General features: G+C 37.2%; 1 protein-coding gene across 4 annotated transcripts in view; it reads right to left on the reverse strand.

The window, feature by feature from the left end:
* Window positions 1-542: 542 nt before the first annotated feature.
* Window positions 543-13,595, reverse strand: part of cadm3 (cell adhesion molecule 3) — a 62,490-nt gene continuing 49,437 nt past the window's right edge. The window contains exons 8-12 of one of the 4 annotated variants that reach the window (XM_079876282.1): window positions 12,234-12,406; window positions 11,596-11,967; window positions 9,847-9,867; window positions 5,104-5,229; window positions 543-963 (exon numbers count right to left, since the gene is read on the reverse strand). In XM_079876282.1, the coding sequence (XP_079732408.1) occupies window positions 845-963; window positions 5,104-5,229; window positions 9,847-9,867; window positions 11,596-11,967; window positions 12,234-12,406 (811 nt within the window). In that variant the 3' untranslated portion in view covers window positions 543-844. Of the gene's footprint in view, window positions 964-5,103; window positions 5,230-9,846; window positions 9,868-11,585; window positions 11,968-12,233; window positions 12,407-13,595 lie in introns of all 4 variants that reach the window. The other 3 variants (XM_079876284.1, XM_079876283.1, XM_079876285.1) reach the window with 3 other exon arrangements.

The following is a 13,595-nucleotide window of genomic DNA, read 5'->3' on the forward strand; positions in this document are numbered from 1 at the left end:
AGAGAGAGAGAGAGAGAGAGAGAGAGAGAGAGAGAGAGAGAGAGAGAGGATATATTTACAGCACACTGAGTAAAAATGATGCTATATAATCATATATATATGTATTTATAAATTTATATCAGGGGTCCCATACAATGATTGCATGGGCTGCTGTTTTTGCCTGGTTATTCTGCCTGTGTGTGTGTGTGCATGATGTAATGTGATATTGGGGTGATGATGTGTATGATTGTGTGTGTGTCTGTCAGTGATATTGCAGTGTTTCTTGGTTTGATTCAATTTTGTCTTTAGTTTATAACCTTTTTGTTTGATGTGTGTTTGCATGCGTGCCTGTTACCAGTCTGTGTCTTTCAAGGGTTTTGGGAGCAGACAGTGTGTCCTGAAAGTTCATGCATGCACATGTCACTGTGCAACATATCTGGACCGTTTGAAAGGAATCATGGGAGACGAGGGAAGTGTGGTCACTGTCATATTGCCTTTGATCATCTCTTTTTATTGTTTACGTCTCACTATGTGTGTTTGCTCATGTGTCATTATGGTAATGAAGAAAGAGTGTGTGTGTGTGTGTGTGTGTGTGTGTGTGTGTGTGTGTGTGTGTGTGTGTGTGTGTGTGTGTGTGTGTGTGTGTGCGTGTGTGAAAATGAGCCCACGCGCCAGTGCACAACTCTCACTTTCCTGTCCTGTGTGTCGAAGCTTATTTGAGGTCCTTCAGTTCCAACAGGTCAACACTTTTTGTTTTGTTTTTTTTTTCTTCACATATTTCCTCTCTCTTCTGCCATCGCCGTTTTCCCCATCAGGCTGAGTGAACTGAAGCGTGTGAAGGAAGAGGGTACGGAGGGATGGATCTCTAGATGAAGTACTCTTTCTTGTCATCCACCCCAGAGTGGCCCCCCTCAGCGTTAATGATGGCCGTGTCTGCATCGGGAGCATCGTCAGAACCTTTCGCCTCATGAGTCAGGTACGTTCCTGAGACACACACAGAGAGAGACAGAAATCACAACTGCAACTGTTGTCTTTGTTTTTGCTAATTGTATATCAACATTAATTGTATATCTTTAAAAATTTGTTCATTTTATTTTACTGTTTTTTATTTTTAATGACATTGTTTCATTATATAATATTATATATTACAATTTTTGACAGTTTTTTTGTGTAAATTGATGGTTGAATATGAACATACACTACTGTTGAAAGGTTTGTAAGAAAGAAAGAAAGAAAGAAAATATATTTATTCAGCAAGGATGCATTAAATTGCTCAAAAATGACAGTAAAGCATGTTTCTGCATGCTCTCATCTGCATATATGCTCCCAAAATGTAACCATGTAGGCGGTCAAGGCAGAGCTGGTGGGTCTCTCAAGCAAGAGAGGAGAATTGTTCTTGTTCCAGCATGCATCTATTTTTTTTGTGTGTGTGTGTGTGTGTGTGTGTGTGTGTGGTTCTTGGAAACCAGTCCAGATAAGAGATCTGGATTTGTCTGAATCTGCTTCCAAGACATATTCTCATTAGATGGTTGTTACACCACCCCTTGACAATGTATAAAAGCTGATAGAAAGTAAAGCTGAAGAAGTTTTTGTGAACGGAGACTCTGTCTGTGTTCCTGACTCTTTCCGTGGGCCCATGCATTCTTGAGTAAAAGGAGGGACTGAGACTATTTGTGTGGTGGCACAGAGAAATAGAGATTTTTTACAAAAAATTACTTTATTAAACTATTTCAATAAATTCAGTTCTTTTGAACTTTCTATTCATATTCAGTTGATTGTTTTCACACGAATATTAAGCATCACAACTGTTTTCAACATTGATAATAATAGGAAATCAACCTATTATAATGATTTCTGAAGGAGCATGTGACACTGATGCTGAAAATTCATCTTTGCATCATAGGAATAAGACAGTTATTTTATATTGTAATAATATTTAATTATATTGCAGTTTATACTGTATTTTTGATCAAACAAATGCATCTTTGGTGAGCAGAAGAGAGCTTTTTTCAAAAACATAAAAAAATCTTACCAACCGAACATTTGAATGGTAAATTAAATATAACAATGAAACAAAGTAATATTTCCCAATTGAATAAAGATAGTTTTTAATAAAATGTATATTTTATTTAAAATACTTTAATTTAATTTAATTATTTTATTGTATTATATTAATTATTTTAGTAAACACTTAGAAAGGAAGAAATTTTGAAGATTGAGATTTACATGCTGCATTTACATGTCAAGATCCAATATTTTGATATTTTAGAAGCGGCCAAAAGTGATGTCTGGCCTAAGAAAAAAATTACATCTACATGCTTTATTCGAATATATATATATATTTTTTAAAGATTTTGTAAGCATATTGTGTAGTTGTGCTTTGAGTCAATTGTTTTATTTGTAACGCAATGAAAATTAGCAAATTGTGCATTAACATATAGGCCAGGCTGTCATACAAAGAAATTATAAACACATGCAAAAACAAGAAAGAACCAACAAAATATTAATAACTGATTATGTTTTAGTTAATCTATGCTTTTCCTGTGAGCTTGTTTTGAGCATAGTAAAAATAAAACCTGTGGCAGCAGTTTGCCTTTTTTGACAAATAATTTAGTCAGATAAAATTATTACAACATGTTTAGTGTTTTGTTCTCCCCTAATATTTAATATATTTAAAAAATATAAAATATTTTCCTCATATTTTGATGGTTTAATCGAACTTGTAGGGTCATTAAAAACAAATATCCCCTCCGGACATCACTTTCAGCCACTATTGTACATATGTGATTTTTTTAGTCTCATCTGTTTACATTCACTTAAGACACAACCAAATGTTCTTACATTAATACCTCACCCAAGTGTACTGTACATATGATCCTTCAATGCGCAGCTGCATTTAATCCTTGTTCGGCATTTTTTTCCTGGCTCCGAAACCAGGCTGTTTTCCCTAAATGTATAGTTTCTGACAGCTTTTCTAGATATATACTCTGTAAGTCATAGATAGATACAGTGGGAAAGCAGCAGCACAGCTCAAACACTGATCTGTTTACAGTGTCCCTCAGTGCACACACACTCACACAGTCTGTCAGCCTTTGTCAGTTGCTTCTTGCACTCATAAGACATAAGATAGAACAGAATTTTTCTTGCTATTTTGAAATAAAAGAAACCAACGTACTATGCCGACATCAAACTTTCAGAACTCTTTCCCCAGTCCACCTTAACCACTAGACTATAAAATAGTGAGTCACAGTTTTGATGTCAGAGCTACCAGAACTAGAGTTAAGCTGCGTTCACACTACCAGCAACACGCAGCAACAAATCCACACAATCCCATTCATTTCAATGCAGAGCTGGCAATTTCCGGAGACAGGATGTACACTGTAAAAAATTTCTAACCCTCCCAAATCAAAAATTTCAAGTGACCGATAACATCTAAATTTTTCAATTGGCCCAAGTGAAATTCTGTAAATTTCAATTGGCCCAAGTGAAAATCTGTAAATTTAATTTTATAATTTACAGAATTTCACTTGGGCCAATTGAAAAATGTAGATGTTATCGGTCACTTGAAATTTTTGATTTGGGAGGGTTAGAAATTTTTTACAGTGTAGGCATGTCTGGCACCGTAAAAATGTTGAGATATGTTTGACTTTACGCAAATGAAGAGCGGCTTTCGAGAGCGACAACCAATAGGAGTGAAGTACGTGATCCGTTGCTATATATTTAAAATTAAATTAATGCATTCAACTTTGTTGTTACAATGAAAATCAACACCTGTCTTGTTTTTTTTTTTTGTAGGCTGGGAACAAGAATAAACATAAAAGGTGACATTTTGTCAACAATGTAATATTTTAACATGCAATACTTTTATTCCTGTGAATGTAATTCCTGTGTTAACAGATTTATGCTGCATTGAAAAGTAAGAGTACTCACACAATTTCCAATGCAGATTATAATAAATAATACTTTAAATGTACACTATGTAACTTTTTTTGTTCAAAATGTAAATTTAAATAAGTCAATACATCATCGATCTTTCTTCCAAAATGTGTTTTTTTCTTACCCTGATTCATTATGGTAACTCTATTATAATTGTTTATATTTTAGACCTTTGACGAATTTGCGACATTTGAGACACGTGTGTGTCTCGTTTTCAGAGAAAAGTTGTTCCGGCTACTTTGACGCGTGTATGGTGTGGGAGTGGCATAATTGTCACAAGGAGCGAGAAAGGTTGACATGGAGAGCAATAAATCTCAAACCTCCGGGTAATCACCCGTTTTTAAAAAACACTGAAAAGAGGAGCGTCTGCTGGCGAAAAGAGAACGCGACAGAGCTCATAATAAAACAAGAATCAACATCGGCTTGGCTTTTCGGAGATGGCGATGGTGTTTTTATTACTCAACGGGTGAGTGAGGTATTTTATTGAACAGATAAATTGCCATATGTAGCTCTCTAACAGAATTCATTGTAAAGCATTATCTGTTGTGAAGGGTCTTTTTTAAATCCACAGTCACGCAGAGCCGAAGCACAACCAAAATAAATGATCTTCCACAAAATGCATGCAGTTTTATTTTTTAACCGTTAGAAGGTTAAAAGATACATAGGAAACAATACAAAAGTGTAGTGTCATAATCTCTTGAATATAATTTTTTTTTTAATTGCTGCTAAATATTGACATTGAATGTACATTGAGCAATTGATATGCATTTATAATAGCAAGGATATGCAACCAAGTATGTGCCCATACTTTATTTGCTTATTCTATGTTCATACACTCAGAAGCTGTTCATTCATTTTCATTTTTTATTTTTTCTCTAGGTGCACCATTGCAGTGAGACATGTGGTTCATTTACAAGTATAATGTCCCCGTCAACAATGAGATCTTGGGTCAAGTGTCTGGATGCTTAAATTCAAGACAAAATCTATTTAAAAAAAAAAAAAAGCTGCTGATGGGGCAGGACGCTGCAAAGCCCTCCGTCAGGAATTCGACCACAGTTCCTGAAGGTTATAATCCCTTCAGATGTGTGTGTGTGCGATCTCTTTGTGTCTGATTAGATCTGTGCATGTGTGTGAAAGAGAGCGAGGGATTTCTTTGTCTGATTAGGGTGGTGTGTGAGTGTGCAGTACCTTTGTGTCTGATGAGGTATCTGCCGAGGACGATGAGGAGACAAAGCATGATGAAGACAATGACAGCAACCACTCCACCAATCACAGCATGGTCTACTCCTGAGGAGGTGGACATCGCTGTGGGGTCTGAGAAACGAACAGAGACAGGTAGATCGTCAAAGCCGTGCAGAGAGGACAATCAGAATGACAACAGATGTCTTAACAATACAGACCAGGCGAAATCAGAGAAGAGTTTGTGAGAGACTCAAAAGACTGAAAAACATACAATACTTATTTGACCCCACCTCGACTTTACATACACAGCGGAGGTCATCCATGTACAGTAATGTTGGGAATCTTCACTGATTTTGATTCAGGAAGTCACAATGCGATTACAAAACGGTCCCCTAAGCAATGGCATTAAAGCTGCACATATTTTGAAATATAACAAAAAGCCTAGTGATTCACTTAGTCCTTTTTTGAAGTACAGAGGCTGTATAATGGATGGAAATGTGCAATGTGAAATTGAAAGGTTATGTTCTTAGAATACTTTAATTTAAATGCAACAAAACGACTTGAATTGCTGGTGGAAATTTGTGCTAAAACTATTCAGGTTGATGCAAATTTTCATCTAGTTTTGAGTTTGCATACTTGAATGAAAGTGAAGCCAGATTATTCACGACAACCCCACTGACAAAAATACAACCCCTCTGATAATACTGCACATACTTTTTGAAATTATATTACTAGCCTACTATATATTTAAAATAAATGTTTTTTCAACTACAGATTCTCTCTGAGAAAGAGTCACAATGTGTCTTTGATTTTTGTCTACCAGCTCTAATAACACTTATACACCGAAGTGAAAAATGCAATTTAATAAGCTGTTTTCTATTTTAATATACTTTAACACGTAAAATGTATTCCTGTGATGACAAAGTTGCGGATTTGCAGCTCAATCAATTATTATAATCAATGTTGAAACACTTGTGCTGCTTCATATTTTAGTGGAAACTCTGATCATTTTTTTTTCAGGATTCATTCATAAATAGAAAGTTCAAAAGAACAGAATTTATTTGAAATGTTTTTTTTTAAACTATATAAATGTCTTTGATGTTACTTTTGATCAATTTAATGTCCTTGTTGAATAGCATTTCTTTAAAAAAAATTACTGACCCCAAACTTTTAAATGGTAATTGATGAAAAAATTTGCATTATAATCTGTAGAGTATTTGTAATGGGCTGTCAAGTTACTACAGTGTTATTTTTCCATCTACCGTGAAGCCCCACGAGCCACTGACCTCTGTTTGAAAGGAAACACATGAATAATCAAAAGCAAGATTTCAGCAAAGAGTCTATCGTAAGCTTCAGTGACTTTGCCTGGACTCAGAGAGCGCAAACGACATCCATCACTCCCACCCACGGCACGATCTCTGTCTCCTTCTCAAACAATACTCCATCAAAACAAGACAAGTTAACAGTCACCCTGACGCTTCCACGCTTTAGGTAAAGAAAAAAAGGAGGGCGATAGATGAGAGCAGAGAGGATGAAGGAGGACGAACAGAGTGAGTGCTGAGTGACACAACAAGAAGCCCTGAGAGCGACAGAGAGAGAGAGAGAAAGAAACAGATAGAAACCAAAGAGGTAGAGAGAAAGAGATAATAGGAAAAAACACACAGAAAGAGTACAGGAAAAGACAGAAAACACTGAAAAGATAATGTCTTTTACAGGGGTCATCACTGGAGTTAAATAGTTGTGCTTAATATTATAAATTAGGGATGCACTGATAATTTGAAAATACCATTAAGATAATTATTGGCTGATATTAATACATAAAAAATAACACATTCAAAACTAAAATCAATAATTTTCAATGCTACAAGTTAATTTAGGAATCACAACATTATAATGTTCAGTATAAAAAAATGGATATTCATTTGGAGATTTGGTCAAGATTACATTTAACAGTGATATTATTAGCGTTTTTAAAGATGATCTTTAAGTGAGAATTAGATGATTGCAAAGGTAATCTAAATGTAAATATACAGAACATTGATGCAAAGTGATAAAATCATTACAAGGTGGCTTATATTTGTGCATCCAAACACACTGACAAACATAGCAAGTCACGTCTTTTTACAAGTTTTTCAGGTCTTTATAGCTATTTAAAGGCATTTTCATACTAGAGCTTTTGGTGAGGATCACCATCAAGCTCTTTGACATCAGAGTTCAATTAATTTCATTAGTGTTTTTCTGAACTCGAGTGTACACCAAAGAATCATATTTAAAGCTACACTGTGTAGGATTTTCTCCCATCTAGCGGTGAAATTGTATATGACTACCAACTGAATATTACTTTCTAGCCCCTCCCATTCCGAGGGCGTTTTAACTCCTACGGTGGCCGTATTATTTCAAATCTGCCGGCAGTCGTGAGTAATCTCCCCCTCGCATTCGTCACGGTGCCACTGAGTGTAAAAACATGATAGGCGAAGCTTGAATTTCCTGGTATGACCCTCTTCGGCACATGTATTTTCAAGATGGAGGCGCAACATGGCTGCCGCCATTCTAGCGGCTCGCTCGTATGTATTCTAAATGGCAGATTCTAAGCTTATGAGAATACTTGATTAGTTGGTAGAAGTAATTACACATTAATGAGCACATATCATTTTGAAAGAACAAAGTGTTTTTTGCTAAGAATCAACTTAAAAAATTACACAGTGTAGCTTTAAGGCTCTTTGAAAATGGCGGTCCAGATACTGTTCACTGATCTGCTGTTGATGATGATTTGCTTCTAATTTATTACTTATCGCTGTTTTTCTCAGTAAAAAAAAAACTGACTTCAACGAGCATCTAGCATTCTTTGCATCTTTTGCGAAATACACATTCATTCATTTAGACAGTAAATGTTTATTAAAAATTGGGTAACACTTTATTTCGATGGTTCACTTTAGACATTCTTCTAAGTAACTTTGCAACTACATGTCAGCTAACTCTCATTAGAGTATTAGTAGACTGTCTGCTTAATATCTGCAAACACTTTATTGTGATGGTCCCCCAACAGACATTGTACTGACTATAAGTAACTTTGTTTGCAACTACTTGTCTTCTTATTACCCAAACCCTAACACCTTACCCTAACCTAAGGGTCTACAACTGTCCACAAATACTCTAATGGGAGATAGTAGTTGCAAAGTTACTTATAGTTAGTAGAGTATCTAAAGTGGACCATCGAAATTAAGTGTAACCAAAAACTGAAAAAACAATGTTTTCAATATGAGGCGCCTCCTCGTCCCAAGTCATTATCTAGCTATAATGCTGTTGCTGTTAATGCTGTTAACCTCTTATGGCGCTTTTCCACTGCATGGTACAGCTTGACTCGTTTTTCCACTGCAGTTTAGTACCGCTTCAAAGTGGGTGGGATTATAGACTGATCGTTATAGTTGCGCCGCCTCTACTGCCGTGACATAATCGTAAACGCGACACAAACAAACGCACAACACAGGAACAATGGAGCATATCGATGGAATGATGTTCTTGATTCTCGGCATCGGCAAGTGGATGTTTTTCACTGCAAGACGAAGAAGTTTTTGTACTTGTATTTTCACATTTTTTGTATTGGTGCAGCTCGAGGTGGTACTAAACAAAAGTCCCAGGTACTAGGTACCGTACACACAGGAAAACCAGGAGAGCCGTAACGAGACATACCAGGCAGTGGAAAAGCGCCATTAGTCTGGGGTAAAAAAAAGCCAATTTGGATAATATCCATCTTGTAAGTTAATCATGATGGGGGTCTTTTATGTCGGCAAAATTAATATATAATGCTGAAAATGAAACCTCTTGCTAATTTTTCATGGCAAACTCCAAATATAGCTTTTTCTAAAATGTTAAGGCAAACATGTTGAAGATTAGCAGCAAGGCAATCAATTTATTATGTGATAAACAGTTTGATTCGAAACAAAAATAGCTTATTCAGGGCATTAAGGCATCTCCTTTGATATCCATACAAATAGATCAGTCTCTGGCCCCCCCGTTGGGTTCCCACGGTGTTGCACATTTCTGAATAGAGATTGTAGTCCCCCCTGGAGTAGGGTCTCTGCGTGATGCGATGATGTGGATGATGCAAATGTACTACGGTTTAAATTAGCACAAAGTGGGGCAGAATTGAACTTGCAGCATGCAAATTGACATAAATCTGCATTCCTTATCAGTCAGGGTGTGAAAATGTCCAGATTGATGACATGGGAAGATGCACGCAGGTTCAACTGAATCACTGCTTATGCTTTGACTCAGTCTGGCTTCTTCCACCAGGCTACAGATGGCTGGACCTCCCTGTAGCAAAAACTGAGTTGCATCAATAATAAATCTCATTCATTTTTCTAAGCGAGATTGTTTTCAAATTAGCTGAAAATGCAATTTTTGGCATCAACCTAATTCAGTATTAAGCTTTCAATGAACCAACAAATTTGCACTGATATTAATAGTTTTCCATGTAATATCAAATGTTTTGCTTTCGTGAACAACGTTCCTGCTCCATTACCTATGTTCATAATGACAGAGCAATTCACCAGAGAGTTGTAGCTAAAAAAAAAACACCCAGATCCATCATAAATTGAGACAAACAGGCTGATGAAAGAGAGATAGAGGAGAAAAAGAGGGAAAGAGATTCATTCAAAGATCCAAAAAAAGATAGACAGGGCAATACTTAAAGAAAAAAGGAGGAAAAGAAAGAAAAAGACAGAAAGTTACAGAGAGAGGTGACAATACCTGCAGCGTTTACTCCGGCTTCTTCTCAAGAGGATGAAGGGATGAATGGATGGGTGGATGGATGAGTGGATGGATGGATGGATGGATGGATGGGGACCACATGAGTGGAGGCACGAGATGTGATGCAAGAGAAGGAACAAAGAGAAACGATCAAGAAAAAGTGTGTAAGCGTGTGTGCGTGTGCGTCTGTGTGAGCTCACTGAACACTATCAAAAAAATAAGTATCTCGGAAGAGTATTAAAGAGGATTTCACATAGCGAAATAATAAAATAATTGAAGCGAACGTTTGCTGGAGGGAAGGTATTGTGTCAGATTGTGTTTCTAGATAATCAGAGGCTTTGCCGTGAGATGTGCCTGGTTAAATCCTGCATTACAGTCAAAGCTGACAGCAGATGCTGCTCAACATGCTTCTGTGATACTGCACTGGAGATCTCAGCATACATCTCTATCTTTTTCACACGCACAAACACAACCTGCTCGATTATATTGTGACACATTCAAGCTGTTCCACCCAGGGAGGGCACTTTGGTCATTTTGTCTACACAGGTACGTGAAAGATGCATGATGGGGTCTACATATCTGTGCTTTATTTTTTTCATTTTTTTTTTCAATTGTTAGTCCATAAACATGTACATTACTTTACATGTATTTTTGTAATATACATCGCATTTTTGATGATTAATAATTATGACACACTTTTATGCTACTTTCATGGTGTTTTAATGAAACTTGACAGCCAGAGTTCTCATTCACATTAATTATATTCACTTAAACATTCACCTTTTCTGTTCCATGCATGAAAGAAATACATCATATTGGTTTGGATCAACATGAGGATGAGTAAATGAAAAAAACGTAACATTTTTGGTGGACTATCCCTTTCACTGGACACACTCAATCATGTTCCTTAAGTTTCCTTAAGTGATAACCATTTTATATACAATGTTGGCAAAAAAAAGAAAAAAAAAGTTTGGGGTCGGTATTTATTTTATGTTTTTTTAAAGAAGTCTCTTATGCTCACAGAGGCTGCATTTATTTGATCAAAAATACAGTAAATATAGTAATATTGTGAAATATCAATACAATTTAAAATAACTGTTTTTTATTTGAATATATTTTAAAATATAATTTAATCCTGTGATGGCAAAGCTGAATTTTCAGCATCATTACTCTAGTCTTCAGTGTCACACGATCCTTCAGAAATCATACTAATATGCTGATTTGCTGCTCAAGAAAAATTTCTTACAGTTGTGCTGCTTAATATTTTTGTGGAAACTGTGATCCATTTTTTTCAGGATTGTTTTGGTGAATAGAAAATGAAAAGGTAAAAGTCTTTACTGTCACTTTTGATCAATTTATTGTGGACTTGCTGATTAAAAGTATTTGTTTATTATTTACAGACCCCAAACATTTGAACAGTAAAGTATGCAAAAATGATTTTAATTACATTAAATATTATTATTATTATATTAGATATATAGTAAAAATAATAAATAAATAAAAATCAGCCCCTTTTATCTCACCTGTGTATAGATTTTGACTGGTGTAAAATGTTTTGAAGTTTAAATGTCAAGGCAATTATTGTGTTGTCATGATCGATCACTGCTGTCTCTTCACAGTGCACTCAGGTAATCATGCCCGTCCCAATCCCCTCCCACACGCACACAGAGAAACCGTTAACTGTGATCAGTGGCACTGCAGTGGAATGTTAAAATGTGGTTAGGTTTGAGTGTGTGTACACTGGATTACCTGTAAAGGTGTGCACTCCATTCAGCCGAGAAACAGATGATGGAGTGGCAGGAGGTGAGGAGGAGGGGGAGGAGGGGGGTGAGGGAGGGGAACGAGCAGACGGAAGAGTGAGATCTGGGAAGAGAGCGTTGGAAAGAGAGGTGGTGGGAACTTCAGGAGATGGAGGGAGAGTGGGAGGAGCAGAAGGAGGGCGAGTCGAGGAGATTGGAAGAGTGGATGTGGGGATGGTCGTGGAAGACGACGAAGAGGAGGGAGGAGGAAGAGTTTCACCTTCAGTAGAGGGTGAAAGGGAAGTTTGAGGAGGAGATGTGGGAGAAACAGAGGATGAAGGGAGAGTAAAGGTGGGAATAAGGAAGTCTGAATCTCCCTGGTCTTGGAAGATGAAGGAAAAGAAGAAAAAAATGACAACAGAAAACAATGGATGGAGAAAGGGATGGTGGATGAGAGGGAAAATGAAAGAGGAAATAAAGAGTGAGTCATGCAAAAAGAGAAACAAAAGAAAGGAAAGTAAATTCAGAAAAAAGAGACGTGAACGTAAACGTAAAACAGCATAATAAATGACGTCAACATAAATGATGGCGAAAACACCTCTTCTTTCCATTCCTCCCTTCTCGTCGTTCGTCTCTCTCATTAATTACCTTGTACCAGGAGAGTGTGCGATACATCCCCCATGCCGATCCCGTTATCAGCCTGGCACTCATAAATGCCATTATCCGTTTTGTTGAGTGATTCGAAGCGCAGGAACGCACCATCCACCTTCGCCAGCGGGGGGAGCTCTCCGTCTTTCCTCCGCCACACAAATGCAGTCGGTCTGAGAGAGAGAGGGAGAGAGAGAGAGATTACATTACAAAACAGACCACATAAACAGCGTTTTGAAATTTCACATCAAAAGAAAAGCAGAAAGAGTCGTTTAATTGAGCAGATTGAAGGGTTTTGCAATTTGGCACACTATCAAACGAGCTGAGGAGCAAAGAGGGATGCACTGGAGAGAGTCCCGAACACAGCGAAGCTGAGTCACATGTCAAGTGAAATGAACCAGTTAATCAGAGGGGAAAGAACACCATGGGTGCTTCTTATTTATTATATGTGCATCCTTGTTTCCTTGCCTCACGTCTCAGCTCAACCCCTTTAGGATGCAAGGGAAGGATACACCTGTGTATCCCATGTAGCCAAACCACCAGTGTTGTGACCCACCTGACCTGAAGGGTCATATGACACAAACAGAAAAGTTAACTCCCAGAAACAGCTGCTATCGTTTAACTCAATCAGGATTAGAAGTTCATTTATGGGTGGACTACTACAAGCGTGGTGGGATTTGGGACAGGGCCAGTGTTTGTGTTCAAATAAGTTTCCTGAATACTCTCCCTGTTTTCAATTGGTTAACCAAACAGATAGCCCCGCCCCAAAGTCCCGCCATTGGTTGAGCCAATGTTGCTGTGTTGTGCTGGTCTGGTCTGGTTGGTACTCAAACGAACAGAGAAATGTTTTGATTGCGCCACACAGCCACAGTGTTCACACTTCCTGGGGAAGTCAACCTACTGCTGGGATAAAAGAAAGTATTTTAGCATCAAAAAATTACACGCTTCACCTCTAAAATCCCCTCATATGCCAAACTAACTGTGGCTTTTTTTCTGTGAGTCCAAATCAGCGTGACTGTGTGTGTTACAGGGATTTAGAGAATTATGATGAGGACATAGGCAAATCATTATTTGAGAGCATGAATAAACCAAATAATATCATTTTGATTGATGTTGATAGAATTGTGCTGTAATGACTAAACGAATACATTAGTCTTCTCTTTCTCTAGCTCTGGCATGAGATATGTTACTTGCAATACAGTAAGACAACAAAACAAGCAAGGATATGTTGTATTAGAGGTAGCGTTTCACACAGAAACTGGATAATATATGATAGTGACACACACTATTGTTCAAAAGTTTGGGGTCATTTCTGCTCACAAGGGATTGATTAAAAATGCATTAAAAACAGTAATATTGTGA

This window comes from Squalius cephalus (genome assembly GCF_949319135.1).
Source record: "Squalius cephalus genome assembly, chromosome: 7".
Taxonomy (NCBI): domain Eukaryota; kingdom Metazoa; phylum Chordata; class Actinopteri; order Cypriniformes; family Leuciscidae; genus Squalius; species Squalius cephalus.